This window comes from Pan paniscus, chromosome 7, assembly GCF_029289425.2.
Source record: "Pan paniscus chromosome 7, NHGRI_mPanPan1-v2.0_pri, whole genome shotgun sequence".
Classification (NCBI taxonomy): Eukaryota; Metazoa; Chordata; class Mammalia; order Primates; family Hominidae; genus Pan; species Pan paniscus.
In genome coordinates this window covers 32,528,113-32,551,913 of record NC_073256.2, presented here as the reverse complement: position 1 = coordinate 32,551,913, position 23,801 = coordinate 32,528,113, and the positions used below count along the sequence as shown (strand labels likewise).

General features: G+C 34.6%; 1 protein-coding gene across 1 annotated transcript in view; it reads left to right on the top strand.

Moving 5' to 3' along the window:
• Nucleotides 1–20,423, top strand: part of SGCZ (sarcoglycan zeta) — a 1,177,568-nt gene extending 1,157,145 nt beyond the window's left edge. The window contains exon 8 of the mRNA XM_063606664.1: nucleotides 11,827–20,423. Coding sequence (XP_063462734.1) covers nucleotides 11,827–12,021 — 195 coding nt within the window. The 3' untranslated portion in view covers nucleotides 12,022–20,423. The remainder of the gene's footprint in view (nucleotides 1–11,826) is intronic.
• Nucleotides 20,424–23,801: the final 3,378 nt, after the last annotated feature.

Genomic DNA, 23,801 nt, shown 5'->3' with positions numbered 1-23,801 from the left:
AGGAAAGTAATATTAGGTTACCATATCTCATATTCAAGAAGTATATATTTGGGAGGCCAAGGCAGGCAGATCACGAGGTCAGGAGATCGAGAACATCCTGGCTAACACAGTGAAACCCCATCTCTACTAAAAAAAAAAAAAAATTATATATAAAGTTAGCCAAGCATAGTGGCAGGCACCTGTAGTCCCAGCTACTTGGGAGGCTGAGGCAGGAGAATGTCGTCAACCCATTCACTCCCATTCACGAACCCATGGGAGGCGGAGCTTGCAGTGAGCCAAGTTCATACCACTGCACTCCAGCCTGGGGCGACAGAGCGAGACTCCGTCTCAAAACAAAAAAACTAAACTTTTCCACAAAGCACTTCTTTATGCTTCCCCTGGAACCATATGCATATAATTTGAGAAGAATAACGACAGTCCTTTTTTAATTCTTGTTATATCTTGATATTCAGAAAGTTCTTCCAGAAAGCACTTTGGTTGTTTGTTTCCATAGAAAGAGTGCCTTTATTTATCTAAAAGGAAAACAAAAGTTTTACTGTTTATTTCCTGGAATAGGATGTATACATTAGTATTTTTCTTCTATATTATTACCTTTATTCCCCAAGAATTTCCTTTAAATCTTGTTGCTACTCCTGCAGACATCATTTATTTTTTCTCTTGCTGTCTGCTTTAAATAATACTTTGTCTTTGATGTTCTACTTTTCCACTATAAAGTGATAAGTATACATGATTATTGTTATCTGCAGAATCACATTTTTACCAATTCTGGAAATTCCCATTATTTCTTCAGATAACCTCTCCCCAATTTTCTATGGTCTTTTTCTGAAACTCTGAAGACATAACTTTGCATTTTCACACCTTCCACATCTCTTACCCTCTCCTTCCCAGTTTCTTTCTCTTACTGTGCCTCATGCCACTGACTTATTCAGGTCTATATTTTCAGGGTTCTCCCCAGTATCTAATCTCATATTTTATCCATACATTGAGCTTTTAATTTTAGTGATTATGTTTTTAATGTCTAGCAGTCTCTTTTTTTTTCAAACCTGGACATCTTGGCAGATGCTTTCATGCCTGTTCATTTTTAATTCTACCTTAGTTATTTTAAATGCTCATACATGATTCATATGCTAGTCTATATATTTTTACTACACTTTTGAAAGTTCTTGACAGTCTAAATCTGTTGTATTGCTTTTCCTACCAATACATTCCCTATGTGTTTTATTTTCTTCTTGTGTTATTTATCGTTTTTAAATTATGAGCCCACAAAGGTCAAATTGAGAAGAAAAAGAATGAAAGGATAAGTTGAGAGACATGTTCTGGAGTATTTCAGTCCTCTTCAGATATAATGATGAGGTCATAATTTAATACAGGCAAAAGGGGAATATTCCTTTTTTATCTCAGTTATTAATTCAAGATGAATTGTAATTATACATTTACTTCCTTTTTAAAAACAGATTTACTGGTAGGACCATATTAGAGTGTTAGCAGATATTACACCATAAGTGATCTAGCAATCTAATTTTGAAAATATATTAATATAAATTAATAAAATATATCAATATAAGTATAAATTAGTAAAATATATTAATATAAATTAATAAAATATATATTAATATTTGAAAATATATTAATATATAATAGATTAATCTAATGTATAATATTTTGAAAATATATTAATATATTAATATCAGGATTTCTTTCCACTACAGTTGTAGACTACAATACTTTGTCTAACACAGTAGGACGGAAGTCTTTCTTAAACATCTTGCATTCTTTTTAAAGAGTTGCTTTGATAATGGTAACTTTCATTCAAATTACTCATAATAAATATTGATTATTATTAATATCTATTTTGCCCCATATAAGAATCATTTACATGTTCTTTTATTCATTGTATCAGCAGAGTCCTTTGATTCGATTACATATTATAACTTCATTGTCAAATGAGTATTATGCTGTAAATAAATCATAGCCACAGGTTTTCATCTGTGGTTTTTTTTTATAGTAACAAAATAAAAGTACAGAAAGGCACAGCACTTAAAACAGCATGTATTTTTCCTATGAAGAAATATAAAATCATATAAATATATATTTTTTGCTACATTGACTGTACCACAGATTTATCATTTACTAAACAATATAGAGGGATATAAAGTCCTTATCCTTAGATAGTTTTTAAACTACTTAGTATCAGTCATGGTATTGAGGTATCTAAAATGATGGATGAAATGTAGAAGAATGAAATTGTATGTAAAATTCTGCACTGTTGAAAATTCATAGTCATTTCAGGCATAGTATTGTAAAGTAAAGTATTTCAGACTCAGTCTGGAAACCAACATGAATTGTAATTGTATGGAGAATATTGTAAGTGATGTAATACAATAACAGTATATATACCACAAGATCAAAGAAAAATAATAAAGCATTTTTTTTTTTGAGACAGAGTCTCGCTCTTGTCGTCCGGGATGGAGTACAGTGGCGTGATCTTGGGTCACTGCAACCTCCACCTCCTGGGTTCAAGCGATTGTCCTGCCTCAGCCTCCCTAGTAGGTGGTGGGATTACAGGCACCTGCCACCATTCCTGGCTAATATTTGTACTTTTAGAAGAGACGGGGTGTCGCCATGTTGGTCAGGCTTGTCTGGAACTCCTGACCTTGTGATCCTCCCGCCTCGGCCTCCCAAAGTGCAAGGATTACAGGCGTGAGCCACCGCACCTGACCAAAAACAATTTTTTGTTTTGTGAGTCCTGGGCCGGATTTCAACAGGTGACAGAAGGATAAATGAATTCTTGGTAGAGGAAAGACACTGGACTGTGACTTAAGAGCTCAGGGATGTGATTGAGATCAGGGAAGAGTTTCAGAACCAATGGATTATATGGTTTATAAGACAATATTGAAGAGCCATATCAATTTGAGAAGTCGGAAAGTGAACAGCATCACTGCCTTGGCAGAACACAAAAAGATATGATCAAGTTCATCCATGCTGCACAAATCTAGGTAGGTGCAGGAATGCTATGTTGGAAAGAATCAATATATAGCAGCCCCTTTAATCTTATGACTTATACCTCTATCTCAAGCCAAGACAATATCATTTTCTGTAAGTACTCCATATGAATCAGTTTATCTATTATAAAAAATGACTTTTTATATGGGTGGAGCTATGGTTTGGATCTCAGAAACTTATGGAATTTTAAGCACTGTAATATAGCCGAATACAATCTAACGCAGCCCCTAAATGGATGGGAGAACCAGAGAACACCATTATGGCTATGCTGAAGCAAGCTACTCATCATAAGGCTTGAGTACTTCAAGGTTTACTCCATTGATGAGGCCTCCATAGCTCATGCTTCATTCTAAGGCTGTCACCTGCAATCCTTACTTACTCTTACAGTCATCTGATCAATCCCACATGAGCCCTCTTCTCCACATCTCCATTAGATTTTCATATCCCCCTCCTTAATTGCGTTATGTCTCAAGGTTTGTTATCCAAAACACCAGCTTTTAATATTTCTTCAAGGTGAACTCAACTCCCAACCTGTAGACTTAAACACCACAGTCTCAGAGTTTGCCCCTAGAATACTTTTGGCATTTTCAGAACTTGAGGATGCCTTTCCTCTGCACACACGCTGGCTCCTGAAAAGGTGTAAGGAAAAGGGACTGAACTACACAAGCCCACTTCCTCTTCCACTCAACCAATAAAAGGAATCATCTCTCATTCCCTGGGGAGAAGAGAGCCACAAGTGTATCACAAGCAAGAAGAAATGAGACCCAACATCCATACCCCCAAATGTATTGCCTTGGGTTTTTGTTGTTGTTTGCTTAGTTTTGTGCACTTCTTGCTTTCACATCAGAAAAACAAATCTTAAAAAAATAATAGAACAAATTCATTTCTTTCTCTTTGCTTTCCTGTCACTTAACACAGAAGTAACTATGGGGTAATATATTTCAACATTTGACATCAATAAACACAAGCTGTAATCATGCTTTTTAACTTTGAATACTGTTGATAAATGCAGCCATTCATTTGTTTTATAATGTATTCATTTATTGAATAACTATTTGTGTTATGTAGAAGGTGTATGTGCAGGGTTAAACATGGTAGGAATTACTAAAAATTCAATATGATTCTATCTTTGAGGAGGATGTATTTAGCAGGGAAAGTAAGATGTGAAGATGGCTATAAAATACCACATTAAGTGATCAGCAGAATAAGATATTTAAAATAATAAACTGCAATGGGAGAGTCAAATAAAAAAGCAGGGGTTGCAATCCTAGTCTCTGATAAAACAGACTTTAAACCAACAGAGATCAAAAGAGACAAAGAAGGGCATTACATAATGGTAAAGAGATCAATGAAACAAGAAGATCTAAGTATCCTAAATATATATGCACCCAAAACAGGAGCACCCAGATTCATGAAGCAAGTCCTTAGAGACCTACAAAGAGACCTAGACTCCCACACAGTAATAGTGAGAGACTTTAACACCCCACTGTCAATATTAGACAGATCAACAAGACAGGAAATTAACAAGGATATCCAGGACATGAACTCAGCTCTGGACAAAGGAGACCTAAGAAACATCTACAGAACTCTCCACCCCAAATCAACAGACTATACATTCTTCTTAGCACGACATTTCACTTATTCTAACAAACAATGACCACATAATTGGAAGTAAAACACTCCTCAGCAAATGCAAAAGTATGGAAATCATCACAGTCTCTCAGACCACAGTGCAATCAAATTAGAACTCAGGATTAAGAAACTCACTCAAAATCACACAACCATATGGAAACTGAACAACCTGCTCCTGAATGACTACTGGGTAAATCATGAAGTGAAGGCAGAAAGATGGATGTTCTTTGAAACCAATGAGAACAAAGACACAACATACCAGAATCTCTGGGACACACATAAAGCACTGTGTAGAGGGAAATTTATAGCACTAAATGCCCACAAGAGAAAGCAGGAAAGATCTAAAATCAACACCCTAACATCACAATTAAAAGAACCAGAGAAGCAAGAACAAACAAATTCAAAAGCTAGCAGAAGACAAGAAATAACTATGATCAGAGCAGAACTGAAGGAGATAGATACACAAAAAAACTCTTCAAAAAATCAATGAATCCAGGAGGTGGTTTTTTGAAAAGATCAACAAAATAGACCGCTAGCCAGACTAATAAAGAAGGAAAGAGAGAAGAATCAAATAGATGCAATAAAAAATGATAAAGGGGATATCACCACCGATCCCACAGTAATACAAACTACTAGAGAATAATATAAACACCTCTAAACAAATAAATTAGAAAATCTAGAAGAAATGGATAAATTCCTGGACACATACACCTTCCCAAGACTAAACCAGGAAGAAGTCGAATACCTAAATGAACCAATAACAAGTTCTGAAATTGAGGCAATAATTAATAGCCTACCAACCAAAAAAAGTTCTGGACCAGACAGATAGATAGATATAAAGCTGAATTCTACCAGAGGTATAAAGAAGAGCTGGTACCATCCCTCTTGAAACTATTCCAATCAATAGAAAAAGAGGGAATCCTCCCTAACTCATTTTATGAGTCCAGCATCATCCTGATTCCAAAACCTGGCAGAGACACAACAAAAAAAGAAAATTTTAGGCCAACATCCCTGATGAACATCGATTCGAAAATCCTCATAAAATACTGGCAAACCGAATCCAGCAGCACAACAAAAAGCTTATCCACCACGATCAAGTTGGCTTCATCCCTGGGATGCAAGGCTGGTTCAACATATCCAAATCAGTAAATGTAATCAATCAATCACATAACCGTGGTTTTTGTCATTGGTTCTGTTTATCTCAATAGATGCAGGAAAGGCCTTCAACAAAATTCAACACCCCTTCATGCTAAAGACTCTCAATAAACTACATATTGATGGGATGTATCATCTCAAAATAATATGAGCAATTTATGGCAAACCCACAGCAAATGTCATAAGGAATGGGCAAAAACTGGAAGCATTCCTTTTGAAAACTGGCACAAGACAAGGATGCCCTCTCTTACCACCCCATTCAACATAGTATTGGAAGATCTGGCTAGGGCAGTCAGGAAAAAGAAAGAAAGAAAGAGTTTTCAGTTAAGAATACAGGAAGGCAAATTGTCTCTGTTTGCAGATGACATGATTGTATATTTAGAAAACCCCATCATCTCAACCCCAAATCTCCTTAAGCTGATAAGCAACTTCAGCAAAGTCTCAGGTTACAAAATCAATGTGCAAAAATCACAAGCATAATTATACACCAATAACAGACAAACAGAGAGTCAAATCATGAGTCAACTCCCACTCACAAGTGCTACAAAGAGAATGAAATACGTAGGAATAAAACTTACAAGGGATGTGAAGCACCTCTTCAAGGAGAACTACAAGCCACTGCTCAGGGAAATAAGAGAGGACACAAACAAATGGAAAAACATTCCATGCTCATGGATAAGAAGAAACATTATCGTGAAAATGGCCATACTACCCAAAGTAATTTATACATTCAATGCTATCCCCATCAAGCTGCCATTGACATTCTTCACAGAATTGGAAAAAACTACTTTAAACTTCATATGGAAGCAAAAAAGAGCCTGCATAGCCAAGACAATCCTAAGCAAAAAGAACAAAGCTGCAGGCATCATGCTACCTGTCTTCAAACTTTACTACAAGGCTACAGTAACCAAAACAGCATGGTACTGGTACCAAAACAGAACAGCGGCCTCAGAAATAACACCATACATCTACAACTATCTGAACTTTGACAAACCTGACAAAAACAAGCAATGAGAAAAGGATTCCCTATTTAATAAATGGTGTTGGGAAAACTGGCTAGCCATATGCAGAAAGCTGAAACTGGATCCCTTCCTTACACCTTATAGGAAAACTAACTCAAGATGGATTAAAGACTTAAACATAATACCTAAACCGTAAAACCCTAGAAGAAAACTTAGGCAATGCCATTCTTGACATAGGCACGGGCAAAGACTTCACGATTAAAACACCAAAAGCAATGGCAACAGAAGCCAATATTGACAAATAGGATCTAATAAAACTAAAGAGCTTCTTCAGAGCAAAAGAAACTATCATCAGAGTGAACAGGCAACCTGCAGAATGAGAGAAAATTTCTGCAATGTACCCATCTGACAAAGGGCTAATATCCAGAATCTAAAAAGAACTTAAAGTTACAAGAAAAAAAATCATCAAAAAGTGGGCAAAGGATATGAACAGACACTTGTCAAAAGAAGATATTTATGCAGCCAACAAACACATGAAAAAAGCTCTTCATCATTGGTCATTAGAGAAATGCAAATCAAAACCACAATGAGATACCATCTCACGCCAGTTAGAATGGTGATCATTAAAAAGTCAGGAAACAACAGATGCTGGTGAGGATGTGGAGAAATAGGAATGCTTTTACACTGTTGGTGGGAGTGTAAATTAGTTCAACCATTGTGGAAGACAGTGCAGAGATTCCTCAAGGATCTAGAGCCAGGAATACCATTTGACCCATCAATCCCATTACTGTGATTATACCCAAAAGATTATAAATCATTCTACTATAAAGATACATGCACACGTATGTTTACTGTGGCACTGTTCACAATAGCAGGGACTCGGAACCAACCCAAATGCCCATCAATGAATGACTCGATAAACAAAATATGGCACATATACACCATGGAATACTGTGCAGTCATAAAAAGGATGAGTTCATGTCCTTTGCGGGGACATGGATGATGCTGGAAACCATCATTCTCAGCAAACTAACACAAGAACAGAAAACCAAACACCACATGTACTCCTAATTGGGAGCTGAACAATGAGAATACATGGACACAGGGAGGGGAATATCACATCTGGGTCCTCTCTGGCATGGGGGGGCTAGGGGAGGGATAGCATTAGGACAAATACCTAAGTAGATGATGCGTTGATTGGTGCAGCAAACCACCATGGCACATGAATACCTATGTAACAAACCTGCATATTCTGCACACATACCCCAGAAATTAAAGTATAGTTAAAAAAATCTTTTTAAAAAGAGGGTTTTTCTATCTTGGGGCATCAGGGAATGGTATATGGAAGAGAAAACAGATGAACTGGGCTTTGTTGGGAGGTGGGTTTGTAACTTAGAGGGGAGAGATGTGTTCAAGGTGAAGAAAAAGCATCATGTAATTCATGCACTTTACAATTCCATGCCCTATTCTATATGGATGAACCAAAGACAGGCCCTATCCTCATGGATCTTATTGTAAGTAGAAGAAACAAACAATGAATGAATACAAATGTAACATTACAAATGGATTTTTACTATAGAGAAAAGTATAACTGTTAATGAGAGAAGAAAGATTAGCATTATTTTAATAGAGTGTTTAGAAAAGTTATTTCCAAGGAGGTGACCTTTGGAGAATTGGAGCAAATTTGTTTGCCTCCAAATTGACCTAAAATATATATACTTATGATATATGAATTCTTTTTTTGGCTTAACTGTAGTGTGCAGTAGTCTTATAGTTCAGAAATTTAAAAAGCATCAAAAAAGTGGAAAGCTACCTCCCATCCATATTTCACAACCACCCAGTTAATATCTCCCCCCACTCATTAAATCTCTGGAGAAAAGTATTTCGGTTTGAGGAAATAGTAAAAATACTATGAGGCCATAGTGCTTTTGCTATTTTTGAGAAAATGCAAGAACTGGAGCAAGAGGAAGAATTACAGGAAATGATGTTAGAGAGATAGGCCAGATCTTGTAGGTAGGGCCTTTGGTCCATGGAAAGACATCAAGATCCAATTGAAGTGTGGGGGAGGACATCAGAGTGTTTTGAGCAGTGTAGCAAGATTATTTGATTTGCATTTCTTAAAAGTTCACTCTAGGAATATGTAAAGTCAATGACAGGAGGACAAAAATCGGCCACCGGGAGGCCAGGTAGGGGACTGTTACAGGAGTCCTAGTACAAAACAAATGGAATTTAGATGAGGGAGGGCAAAGAGAGAGAAAGCAGAATATTCTCTCCTACTCCTGTCAATTTAGGGATACCCTTCAGACAATCATAAGCTATATATCAGTGGAAACAAGAAACAGCTGGAGAGAGCTATTTCTTTGCTCAAATTCAAGATCCGTTTTTTTCTTTTTCTGAAACTTTCTCCATGCACGTCAGAGCCATACGATCACTGTCTCTCAAAGTGGTGAGTCCATTATTTAGAATAAAGCATTTTCCAAGTTAGAAGATTTAGCAAAGTAGGTATTGAACATAGGTAATATGTTTCATGGAGACTTCAAATCTAATTATAGACAATAATTATATATTGTTCACTGTGCTGATTAGCTACTGTATTGGTTCATTTTTACATTGCCGACAAAGACATACCCGAGACTGGGTAATTTATAAAGAAAAAGACAATTAATGTATTCACACTTCCACGAGGCTGGGGAGGCCTCACCATCATGGCAGAAGGCAAAAGGCGCATCTTATGTGGTGGCAGGCAAGAGAGAAGGAGAGAACCAAGTGAAAGGGGTTTCCCCCTTATAAAACCATCAGATCTTGTCAGACTTGTTCACTACCCTGAGAACAGCATGGGGGAAACTGCCCCCATGATTTAACTATCTCCCACTGGGTCCCTCCCACAATACATGGGAATTATGGGAGTTACAATTCAAGATGAGGTTTGGGTGGGGACACAGCCAAACCATATCAGCTACTTAGTATATCCTTTGGATTAAAAGTCCACACACTTTTATGAGTATTAAAAAATATGAAAATGGCCATACTGCCCAAAGTAATTTATAGATTCAATGATATCTCCATCAAGCTACTATTGACATTCTTCACACAATTGGAAAAAACTACTTTAAATTTCATATGGAACCAAAAAAGAGCCCACATAACCAAGACAATCCTAAGCAAAAAGAACAAAGCTGGAGGCATCACGCTACCTGATTTCAAACTATAATACAAGGCTACAGTAACCAAAACAGCATAGTACTGGTACCAAAACTGATCTATAGACCAATGGAACAGAACAGAGGCCTCAGCAATAACACTAGATATCTACAACCATCTGAACTTTCACAAACTTGACAAAAACAAGCAATGGGGAAAGGATTCCCTATTTAATAAATGGTGTTGGGAAAACTGGCTAGCCATACGCAGAAAGCTGAACCTGGATCCCTTCCTTACACCTTATACAAAAACTAACTCAAGATGGATTAAAGACTTAAACATAACACCTAAAACCGTAAAAACCCTAGAAGAAAACTTACTTAGGCAATGCCATTCAGGACATAGGCATGGGCAAAGACTTCATGACTAACACACCAAAAGCAATGGCGACAAATGGGATCTAATTAAACTAAAGTGCTTCTGCCCAGCAAAAGAAACTATCATCAGAGTGAACAGGCAACCTACAGAATGGCAGAAAATTTTTGCAATCTATCCATCTGACAAAGGGTTAATATCCAGAACCTACAAAGAACTTAAACAAACAAATTTACAGGAAAAAAGCAAACAACTCCATCAAAAAGTGGGTGAAGAATATGAACAGACATTTCTCAAAAGAAGATATTTATGCAGCCAACAGACACATGAAAAAATGTTCATCATCACTGGTCATTAGAGAAATGCATATCAAATCCACAATGGGATACCATCTCAGGCCAGTTAGAATGGCAATCATTCAAAAGTCAGGAAACAACAGATGCTGGGGAGGATGTGGAGAAATACACTGTTGGTGGGAGTGTAAATTGGTTAAACCATTGTGGAAGACAGTGAAGAGATTCCTCATGGATCTAGAACTAGAAATACCATTTGACCCAGCAATCCCATTTGTGGGTATATACCCAAAGGATTATAAATCATTCTACTATAAAGACACATGCACACTTAAGTTTATTGTGGCACTCTTCACAATAGCAGGGATTTGGGACCAACCCAAATGTCCATCAATGACACACTAGATTAAAAAAATGTAGCACATATACACCATGGAATACTATGCAGCCATAAAAAAGGATGAGTTCATGTCCTTTGCGGGGACATGGATGAAGCTGGAAACCATGATTCTCAGCAAACTAAAACAAGAACAGAAAACCAAACACTGCATGTTCTCACTTGTAAGTGGGAGGGGAACAATGAGAACACAGGGCAGGGAACATCACACATCCGGGCCTGTCAGGGGGTGGGGGGCTACGGGAGGGATAGCATTAGGAGAAATACCTAATGTAGATGACAGGTTCATGGGTACAGGAAACCACCATGGCACGTGTATACCTATGTAACAAACCTGCACGTTCTGCACATGTACCCCAGAACTTAAGGTATATATAAAAAAAGACATAGAAGGTGATATAAATAAATAGGAATATATTCCAAAAAAAATAGACTGAGATTTTTTTAAAAATTAATTGCCCCCTGTTCAGTATTGTCATATCTATTGATATCCTTATTTCTTTGCATATTCTGTACACCAGGCATGATTAAGAAATTAAATTGAGAGACTGTCAAAATCATTAATTTCCTGTGGTGGTTAAGTAACTGGGTTGGCCCCTTAAGCGTATTGTATGATGTTGCTTTTCAGATTGAGGGCTTTCTGTCAGAATGCACCATCTCCCAAAGGAGAAGATAGCTGCAGATATTTTGGACTCTACCGTAGGAATGTAATTTGTTTGTTCAACAAAGCCTGGCAGCTAAACCATAGAATTGTTTGTTGTGTCGACTTCCTTATTAGACCATGTTGAGGAGGGATGTAGATTACTCGATGCTCTGAGAAATGTAGATTTCTAAAATGAATTAAAATGCAATTTCTTTTTTCCCATAGATATTTTTAAATGCAGAGACAATCAAGCTGGGAAATCTACCAACTGGCTCCTTCTCATCTTCTTCACCCAGCTCCTCAAGTTCTCGACAGACAGTGTATGAACTCTGCGTCTGCCCCAATGGCAAACTTTACCTTTCTCCAGCAGGATTAGGTTCCACTTGTCAGTCCAGTAGCAACATCTGCCTGTGGAGCTGAAGTGACTGATTTCTCCTCACACCAGAATAGCCTTTTGTTCCTGTCCGTCTGCTTCACAGTTCTGCTCGGTTTCCCTTGTGATCAGTCCAGAGCTTCTTCGAATGGTCCACAGAGCAACTTCCAGTGTGAGCAGGGATTCGCCACCACCTTCTCTTGTGATTTACTGTACTGCTCAACACAGAGGGTGTGATTGACACAGCAGTGGAAAAAGCGTCGTCAGCAGGAAAACTGGATCATGACTTTTGCTCGAAAGGGAGAATAACATAGGTGCCTTTGCTACGCGAAGTGAAGCACACAGTTTTAGATTTTTGCAGGACCTGGATATGAACTGCACATATATACATTACATAAATGAAATTCCCAGTATCCAATGGCAAGATGAAATGGTTAACCCTGTAAGAAAACTTATTCTACATTCTGAAAGCACAATTTTCCATTCATCTTTTTGGATGTAAACTTTTATCCCCGACTTTAAAAATTTTAAAGCATTATGTAATGCTTGCTTTACTAAAATTTAAATTCAATACATGGTTTTTAACAAAACAGAACAAAACAAAACAATACAGAATCTCTCCCTGAGTTTTCCTTCTGTTTCTTTAATTTCAATGTGCTGTTACTCTTTGTCTACTAAGTCTAGAATTTTGTACATTAGGTAATTTTGAAAGCACTCAGCAATATATCCTTTACAGAATTAACAAAATGCCATTATAATGTCATTTGTCAGATCTGGATGGCCTTATATAGTATTTACATGGCTACTGCATGTGACGTATTTGCTTTTAACAAAACATCTACTTTATTGCAATATAAGACAGGATTAAGAAGGATATGTTGATGGTATTAAATCCATAGATGATTTTTAAAAAATTCACATGCTATCCTTTACACCTAGGTTTTAATAGTATAATTTTTGTTTGCTCCACTCACTCTGCACTTGATTCTGACTGCTAAAATTCAAACATCCTCTAAATAAATAATACCAATATGATGCATAATGCTGAGAATAAATTCTCTTTCCATTGGGGTATCATCTTCAGAATTATTCTCCATCTATTTTTTATTGGAGGTTAAGATTTAAAGAAGTCAGAAGCTAACTAAAATGTCTTGACTAAACAGTAAAAATGACAAATGCTAATAAATATTGAAAATGTGTTTACTTCACTAGATTCATATTTTAGGGAATTTAGTCCCATTTCTATTCAGCTGTTAACATATATTTACTTTTATTAGATCGTTAGGCTACCCTGACCTCAAAAATTATAGTTCTTTTCATTTTCCAGTGCTTATTTTTGTATATGACCTCTTAGTAAACAACTCCAGAATACTGAATATTCATTTATCACAGCACCCCTTAACTCAAATTCTTGAAACTTACAGAGTCAAAGAATGTAAAACTGTATTAAGTATTTCCTATTATGGGAAGATGACTTAATTACTATAAGGTAAGTCCTGAATTTTCACATGTCAATCAAACGTTTTTCTCCCTCATGCACATTATCAACATTTGTGTTGAAACTTCCTTTTGGGGATTAATGGCTGTAGAGTCTTTGGAGTTCAGGTGTCTACAGCTCAGAGTGAACTGGGAGATTAGAACTTGTTGCAAAAGATGTGGTTAGTGAAAGTAGAAATATTGGCAATGCAAGAAGAAAAGTGAAACATTTGACCAGAATTATCTTGTTTGCATAACCTAGCATATCAAATAACTGAAAAAGCTCATTTCCACTGTACTCAGCAGAAGGGTTCAAAGGCTAATTTATTATTGTTAAAATAAAATGTGATTATATTTGGGTGTTATTATATAACTTTTTAAATCAATATTGAAATAAGAATTTATGATATACGATTGCTTACAAAGTTATAACACAAGAGTTTAATTTATATTAAAATAAGAGAATTTAATATAAGAAATCTCACATTGGTCTTTGCAAAATAAAGTATAATACAAGAAATATCGAGAAATTATGTGTGCTAATCACTATATTATGGACTTTTAAGGAAAACATTATGTAGTAATTTAATTTAAGACATATTCAAGTTCTAATCATCCTTCCATTAAAACAATTAGAAACTTTCTAAGTCAAATGGGAATAATTCTTTTGATTAGGAACTGGCCCTGTTTCTAATCTCAGCTGTCTTCTACTAATCAATTGAGCTGTTTTAGGCAGTTTGAGAATCTCTCCAGGCTTCAGTTTACTCAACTTCACAGCAAAAGTATTGAATAAAATAGTCTCTTGGGGTTCCTTTCTGTTCCAACATGTTCTAATTTCAAGTTCTAATTCAAGTTCTAATTTCAAAATTACAGAAGCCAAAAGAGAAAAATGAAATTTTAAATTATATGTCATAAGAGGAGAAAAGATGAAAAAAAAAGTGAGAAAAAAAGATGTAAAAACCAATTACAGTGAGGGACTGACACATTTTTAATTCAAATGTATTCTGAGAAGTATAGACATAATTCAAAAGTAACTTACAAGCTTGAGAGCTTTAGACTGTATCCAGATGATATAACAAATAGGTTCAGTACAGTAGAAAATATAGTGATAGCGATGGCTTTCCTATTCAACACCAAATAATTGCTTTAAGGTATCTGACTAGCTGTTTAAGATTTCTGAATCTAAGCCAAGATCCCTGCCTCAGAGAGATCAAGCCTATTGTGAAGGCTTAGAAGAATGGCCCCAAATATCCTCGTTTTCCACATTCAAACACAAAAGAGCATTTTTTTTTAAATATAGTGGTCCCTTAATTGCACACTACCCTAACAGATTATGTTTTCCCAGTACCATCTTTATGTTACAATATGTATAAATAAAATGCAGTTTACTTATATAAATTTCATCTTCCCCAAATGACACTGAGAAAAATGAGTCCTTTATAGTGTACTACATGGATGCGACTAAGCTATCTTATTACCCATATCTTAATAACTTCATACTCAGTGTACGCCAGGAAGGAACAAACGGAAGAAGAAAAAGAGGTTGGTAGTTTTGCTAGCATTTAAGTTATTTGCCAGGAATGGATAAACCGAGATGTATCTGAATTCAGGTTTGGGGGATCACAAAAGGAAAGATGCAAAGAGGACACATTATTCTTTTCTTTTTCAGAAGATTTCAATTAAATACTTCAAAGAAAACAGCAAGAACAACAAAAACTTCCAAATTTCCTACTTCCCTTGTTCAACATTTCCAAAATTTCTATCTGGTACTTACTTATTAGTCATACACACACATACACACATTTATGTCTAAAATATATGTATTTTATTGTGAATGATATGTTTTATAATTTGGCACATAATTATTTATCTAAGAGTTTAAGACAATTATACACCTCAAATTTTACTGTAACTTAGGAATCTTAGATTACAGTACTTCAAATCTCGGAAAATGGAGCCAGCAATTCCAGTTCTAGTTCTGCCCGTGGCTAGGCATGTGAACTTACCTACTTAAGACATATATTTAATTACGTTGGTCACAGTTCACTTATCTGTGAGAGGGGTATATCAAACTAGACATTTCCTTTAGTCACATTCATTTTTAAGTTTTTCTGATTCAGTTAAGGAAGCACTCATAAATCTTAGGTTAATTAGCCATATCTGAACTAGCATTTGTGATCTCCTTCTGCACCTTAAAAAGCTGCTTATAAAAGTTGAAATACAAACTTTTTGGCACGCTACTTCCTATGCTCTTTTTTATACTCCCTTTTACACTCTTAACATTTGAACATTAAGGTTCCTTTGGAAAAATCATGCCTGGTTAACAGGATTCAGTAATATGGTTGACGTTAAAAAGGAAAATAATGCATTTGGATCTTATTCAAAATGACTGTTTAGGAAATTAATAGAAATATTAACCAAATATAAACATTCTGTTATTATTACCTCCATAAAGCTAAAAAGCAGTGATCTTTTGAAGAAATGATAATGTGATCACAGAGGTTAATTGCTGAACTGTTTTATTCCATTCAAAATTCCTACATATTCTATCGAATGACTCAATCAGAGAATGCCTCGTTTTACAAAAATAGCATTTGATACAATAAAACTCCTAATAAATTATTTCATTGCAAACATGGTATCTCTGTATGAGGCAGCAATAGCCTGGAGAGCGTCCAATGCATATGAGTGTTATATTTCATAGCAGAGAATGTCAATATAATAATGTTAAATTATTAAAATCATTGAAAGTATTTAATAGCCAAATTTTCTATAAAATCCTCAAAGCCAAATTCATATTTGAGTTTTATATGATTGAGGTCTTGTCACCTAATTCTTCAAATAGCTGTGGTCTAATAAGAATTGTTCATGTGATCATATTTAATGACATATGGAGAAATTATTTGCTCTATGTACTGGTGTATATTACAGTAATGAACACTGCAAAATATCATTATCACAAAGGAAAATTGCATTTGTATTCATTTTAAATAATCATAAACTAATCAATAACTTAATTGAACACTGTTATTCATGTTGTTTTATACTGAAATTTATTAGTTGTTTAAATGTCAAAGACCAAAGAATGGGATTTCTATTGTATTTAACTCTAAAACACTGCTGCTCCTACTAATTTATTCAAATGAATAGGGGGGCTTATAATTATAACATGAGGTAGTAAACATCCTTCTTGGAGGATCCTGAGTTGTAGAAATTAGGGAATGCTTTTGTTTCAGAAGGGAAACATCATTAGTGCGGTCCACTTTTCTTTTATACATGCATAACAAACTCCTTGGTATTCATAAAACCTATATGCAAAGACCGTATCCCAAAATGGGCCCAGCATGGATCTACTCAGCTGAGTTTCAACTTTCACTGCTTGCTGAACATTATTTGGAGAATAAAATTTGAAATACTTGTAGAACCAGAGGGCTATTTTTTAATTGTTTGTTAACTGAGGTGGCTCTGCATTTTGAGAAAGCCAATGAAAACCATTAAAGGAAATGAGGTATAATGAACTGTAGTTATTTTTTGTTTTTTTTCAGTCTTAATATCTCATTTGTTTGTGTATTTATAAATAAAAGCCAAACAGGGTTAAAGATGGGCAACGACATTCATTAACAACGGAGATATGTAATCTGGAGTTTGAGTGTCTCGTTATTTATACAATTCTTTAAATCAGGTCCACTATTCACTTATTTTGTTTTGTACTTTCATGTAAATGTTTTCTTGTATATATAGATATATGAAAAATGGAACTATTTTCTTACACATACTATGCAACATGTTTGTAAAATTGCAATATTACCAAAATTACAAAAGCTGTGCTTTTGTACTCTATCTTGCTTTATGTAAAATAACTTTTTCTATTTAAATGGACTGTCTGTCCTATAAAGTGTAGATAACATATCTATTCAAAAATCAGTCTATTGTATCTTCTGTTTAGATGGAACTTAATTGGGGTATATTTTGGGGGAGAGAAAATGCAGCAAAGTTTTGGCAATTGGAAACCATTTTTTCTCTGAAATGAGACCTTTTGAAGCATGCAATGAGCTCATATAATTTAAGATCTCTCCTGTGATTCTTGTAATTTGTCCTAATTTTGGTGCTACTATGTAACCATGATTAAATGTGATAGTCAAAACAAAGAGGATAAAAACTTACATGATATCATTTCATTTATTTTCTTGAGTTTTTAAAAATAGTTCAAAGAAAAGGGGTATGAGTATTAGTCAGTAGAGACCTTTTCAATTCTGTATTTTAAAAATCAATTATATTAAGATGTATGTTTTAAAAATATTAAGCTTAATCCATATATCTATACTGGATAAAATGCTTCTCTAATGAAAACCTGGACACACTGTCCCTTTTAAATATATGACTAATAAAACTGAAGAATTTTAACGATAAAATCACCACAGTTTATCAAACAATTAGCTAATAGTTTATTCATTCTAGAGTCCCTCTGATTTGATTTTTGGGATAGGACCAAAAAAACTACTACGTGCACAAACTTATACCCCTACATATACATAATCAATTTACACACAAAAATATATGCAATGGTGAATATAATACAATATATATACAATAATATAAACACATGCTAATCATTACTTATTTGATGTATTTCTTAATTTCCTTGTTACATTATCTCTTAATCCAGGAGGACTTGAGGCAATGGCATGGACTTTGTTAACTTTTAGCAGTATATCCAGTCCAATATTGTACATACCTTGTAAGTGACATTGTGCCACATTGTTTCCAAAACTAAGACAAAAACAGTATTCACGGGAAATCTTTTCCCCCCAAAGAGTCACTATTAGCTTTTTTCTTTGCTGTCGAAGCGTCTCTACACACTGTTCCAGATATTAGTTACAAACAAAAACAACTGTTTACATTCCTTATGCAGACTTCCTGATATTAAATCTAAATAGAACACAAATGAGTGCTTTCAGCTAAGGGAAGCATATCTATTCTATGACTTTAATTTCCAAGAAAGTTTTGGATGGTTCAGACATGTGTGCAAACAAATACTTGAATACTTATTTCCAGCAGATTCTTAGGCCATTTACCAACCATAGTAATGACTGAATTTGGTAATCTCTTTCTCTTAATAGTGGGGCAAATAAGGAAAAAGCAGTTTTTTTCTATACCCACACTCAACACTGTGATCAGATGTGTAGTTTTTCCCCACAATAACCAATACTCCCATGCCAGCTGCATGTCCTACTGTTTAATTCCATTTCAATGCCAACTGAAATTAGCACTGATGCCATAGGTTAAGGGCTCATTCCCACACATTTCTCCCTTTTTCAGACCCCAGTCACAAGTGATAGGACCCCAGGTTACCCACAATTCCTGTCTGAATGGGCTACAAATCCCATGACCCCTTCTTGGATTTGATAATTTACTAGACTGGCTCACAGAACTGAGGAAAACAGTTTATTTCCTACTGCTGATTTATTACAAAGAGTATTTTGAAAGATACAAATGAACAGCCAGATGAAAGGCATGCAAGCTGAGGTTTAAAAGGGTCCAGAGGGCAGGGAGTCGGGGCTTGTCACTCTCACAGCACATGGATGTGTTCATCAACCCAGAAGCTCTGAACCTGATAGTTTTGGAATTGTTATGGAGGCTTCATCACACAGGAATGATTAATTATATACTCCAATCCTCCCACCCCCACATCCTGCTAGAAATTGGAAAGTGAGGCTGTCAGTCCCAAGCTTCTAGTCATGGCTTGGTCTTCCTGGTGACCAGCTTCCTTCCAGGATCCCACAAAGAGGCACCGCATTTGAATAAAAGACACTACTATCACTCAGGAAACTACCAAGGTCTTAGGAATTCTGTGTCAGCAACTGGCTTAAAGACCAAATATGAAAACGAAAAGTTCTCCTAGGATCCCTACTTACAGGGGTTTTAGGTGCTCTGTGTTAAGAACCAGGGACAGGGACTGAGATATACACTCTTATTATTTCACATGGGACTATTGAGAATGGAGGTTGGGAAAGGGTATTTAGCCAGGTAATTCAGTGCAATATTCTATTGATGTTTTCATCAATTGGTGTATCACTAAAATAATATCACCATGATTCCTGTATCACTACAATAACTGATCTAGAAATAGCACCTGTGGGAATTTTAAACGTTCCTGTTACTTCTTCTAATTACCAGGTAGAAGCTTACCCTCTTTGGGGAGGTCACATAACAAAATTTGAAGTAAAGGTTTTTTTTTTTTTTACATTTCTCTTTTCCTCTTAGTAAGAATTATTACTTGCCCTGAAAGGACGTTTTATGGTAATGGAGAAATCTTCATTTTATAGTACTCACTAATACTTTTTTTAGTTAATAAAAATTATTCTAACTGAAAAAAAGATCACTTGATTTATTTAAAATATAAATTGAACATCTAGTTTTTTCATCACTCAAAGAAACACCATTGATACAAAAAAGAGAAAGACTATGTCAGAAAAAAAGATTTAAGGGCAGATTATAAATATATACTAAACAGTTTCTCAAAAACATGACCAAATCACTAATTTTGTTAAGTGGTGCATATAAATCATGAAGCTAAAATGAGTAAACTGGCTTAGTCCAACAATAATGCTTAGTATATTTTATAAGCTACAACTAAATATTACATCAAATTAGTTTTTGCAGATATTTTTAGTAGATCTAGCCATATTTTCTATGTTACTTATTTTCTCTATACAGCTGTTTCCAGAAGGATGTAAGTTTTCTTACAATATGGAGTAAGACAAAAATATTAAAGAAAAACCATAGAGGAGACAGAAATAACAAAAAGGATAAACAATATGACTATTTAGTGTGTTGAATATTACATGTATGTTTAAGTTTCCTGTAGGCCAGAGATTTAAGGGGAAATAGTATAGATACGTCATTCTCAACATTTGAGAACATATACACCGTTTATTCATAACATATAAAATATTTCCTTACATTAAATCTAAGAGATTATTATTTATTCAAGGATGAAGAAAACCTGATGTGTTAATTTTATTAAAATTTTAACATTAAAATTAATTTTATTAAAATTATTACATTTAGTAATAATTTTATTGCTTTTTATCTATTTACTTAACAGTTACAGAAGATATTATGGGATTGTTCAGAGCACTGCAAAGCATGAAAACCTCAACTGATTCATAATTATGAATCCTTAAAATATGCATAAAATACCAAGATGTGTAAAATGTCGAACATAAATAGAATGGATCCAAAGCATCTGTGAACTAGCCAGATATTTTTCCAAAAAGGCATCTAGTTTCTCTTGTTATACAATTTTATGTGTATTATATAATAGTGTCTATAGATGAGTTGATCATGCAATGTAAGAGAGTAACAATTTTAAAAGTATTGTAGATAAAAAGTCTTGGTAAAACTCTAAATTTTAAGAACACGATAAACCCAATACTTTCCTACTATTTACAACTTGCTACAAGATTCTGAATTCACTGGGCACCACAACTAAAGCCTTTGAGACATCATAAGGAAAGTCACCTATTAGCTTTCAAAATTAATTAAGGAAATATAAAGCTGAAGAAAGACATAGCCAAAATTCTAGAAATACATAATACTTTGTTTCATTGGGTCAACTGAATTACTAAATTAGATTTTATAGATCATCTTGAATTTATAGCTGATTTAATGACATTCCACTAAGTTTTGAATGCGCAGCACAGAATATGAAGTCAATATTTAAAAGTAAGCTGGAAGTCTTGAAAAATAAATTTAATAAGTTATTACCTCAAAGCAGAAGTCTAATAGACAAAAATTCATAAGACTTGAAACTTCTAATTAAAAAATTAAAAGAATATATGTTTCCTTTTACATTTCATCTTTTGAAGTCTGTATTTATTTTGTAATGACTTGTTATTTATCTTGAAGAAATAAAAATCCATAAGTAAAATGAATTTGATTTTTTCAAAAGGAGGATCAGTAAATTTGAAGTAAAAGAAATCAGATTTTAATTCCTGTGTTTCATTTTAGATGTCATTCAATAATCTATATACACCTAATCTAAGTGAGAAGTTTAGACAAGATGTGATTGTACATGGATTTCACTTGGCATGCTAACTCTGATCAGTTGAAAAGGGCTATCACAATGGAACCCTGGATATGAGAATGGTTTAGGAATAAGTTTAAGCTCTCCAGGAAAGTGGCATGATCATTTGTAGTGTCAAAGTTCTGGAATGATTGACTAACTCGCACATCTGTTCTATTTTTTTCAGTCAGATGATCTCAAGGCCTTTCAGCTCAACACTGGGCCTGTTTCCTGATGGTAAAATAAGGGGAGTGAATGCCAAATATTTTTTAGATGCATCAATGTTACTTTAGTATCCTTTACAGTTTTAATGTATTTAATCCTGTGCTATCCTATTTTTTTATTCTAATATAGAAGTATAACGTATGGAGCTAGGTATTGAAATGAAAGGAATAAGGAAGGTGGCAACTGAGGTGGCAAGTTGTCAAGCATTTGACAAATTATGGTCCATTATGTAATTCAAAGTACCCAATGGAATTATATGGGTTATGGAAGTTATCTGAGTTCTGGATAACAACTTTACTTGGTAGTATGCTGTTCAAAGATAAAAGTAAATAAACTAACACGAATTAAGCATATATTGTTTATTGTATAATGAATTAAGATAATTTGTTACTTTTAAAATTATAATCTCAAAAATTTTTGGATTAAGTTCAACTAATCCAAGTTTTATAGACAAGAAAGCTGTGTTTCAGAGAAATTAATCTATTACTTTTTTATATTTTAGTTCATTCATTTGCTCATGTATTTAATAAATAGTAACAAGCACCTCCATATATCAGGCATTATTCTAGGTGCTGCTGAACAACCTAGTCAATCAAACAAGGATAGGCAAGGCCAAACTCTCCTGGAGCTTTTGGGCAGTGGGAGAAATGGAGACCACAAATAACATAAAAATAAATAAACAAGATAATCTCATGATGTGGAAAGTTCTATAAAGAAAATAAGCAATGGCATGGTCACAGGCTGAGTTTCATTTATTATGAGAAGTATGTTAAAAATAAGAACTTTATCATTTCTAATTATAAAGGCCTTCTGTAGTAGGATATGCACCTCCTCGAACATTTGAATACCAGGGTGTCAATTAGGAAAACAGAGTCAAGAGATGAGTGGCTAAGATATTATACTGGATTTCAAATGGATAAGAGAGTGCTATGACTAGAGAAATAAAAAGCAAGAATAAACTTTTACTGTAATTTTTAAATCTACAGTTGCATTCTAAATCATGAACTGGTATTACATTTTCAATGACTCACATGTAAGATACTTTCTCATGGTATTGGACAAATTCTATTTTAACACAGACCATCATTCCTGTTAATTTTACCTACCGGTGGCATGAGGAAAACTAGGCTAGTTTGAGTGTGAGGATGACCCAGTACTAAGCATCTACTTTTTTTTTTTTTTTTTACTTTGGAATGCCCATTTGCTCCAAAAATCTCAAAAGGGGACTCTAGTGATGGGAAATGTGAACCTTGATGTCCTGAGTAATATGAATGCGTGCTCATTGTGTAATCACATTCTACTGGGGGACATATTGCATCTGGATTCTGTTTTTATAAAATGCTTGAAACTCTCAGTATGGCTCATTTCATGTCCCAAGATTTATTTTGGAGTTTCTTTTTCTCCTCATGTGAGGTGTGGTAGAATGAGTTAGCTATAAAATTAACCTGAGTATTACCACTAAATATATGCCAAGCTAACACAGTTTTGTGCACTCTTGCTCACTCTCTCTCTGTCTCTCCCTCCCTCCCCAGCTCTCCCCTCCCTCCCTCGGACAAATCTGTTGAGTCAGATGTTCCCACATCATTGTGGAATATCTTATTTGTAGTCTTCTTTATGGTTTGGCACGATTCTTTCTATCCCTGAAATGTTATAATGATTAACTGATAAATTATTAGTATTTTGAATTACTGTGAAGGCATTTAAAAATATTTATCAATAAACACATTAAATTATGAACCTAAATTATGGTTTAAAAACCCTAAAAAGGAGGTGGAATCATATAAATGAGACAGAAGTAGGGTAAATTATTCTTTTAAAACGGGGTATCCTAATGTTTTATACTATTTAGGGTACCTCAGGGTATAGTTTGACAAATCTTCATGGCCAACCATATTGATTAGCCTAAAAATACTGTAGCATTTAGAAGCCCAAATATTCAACTTTGAAACTATCAATACATTATACAGAGAAGTTTGGATCAGATAACTTTTCAACTAGGAAATTTCAGATTTTATATTTTATAGTATACAGGCCAGGTCATTTTCCTGAATCCAACTT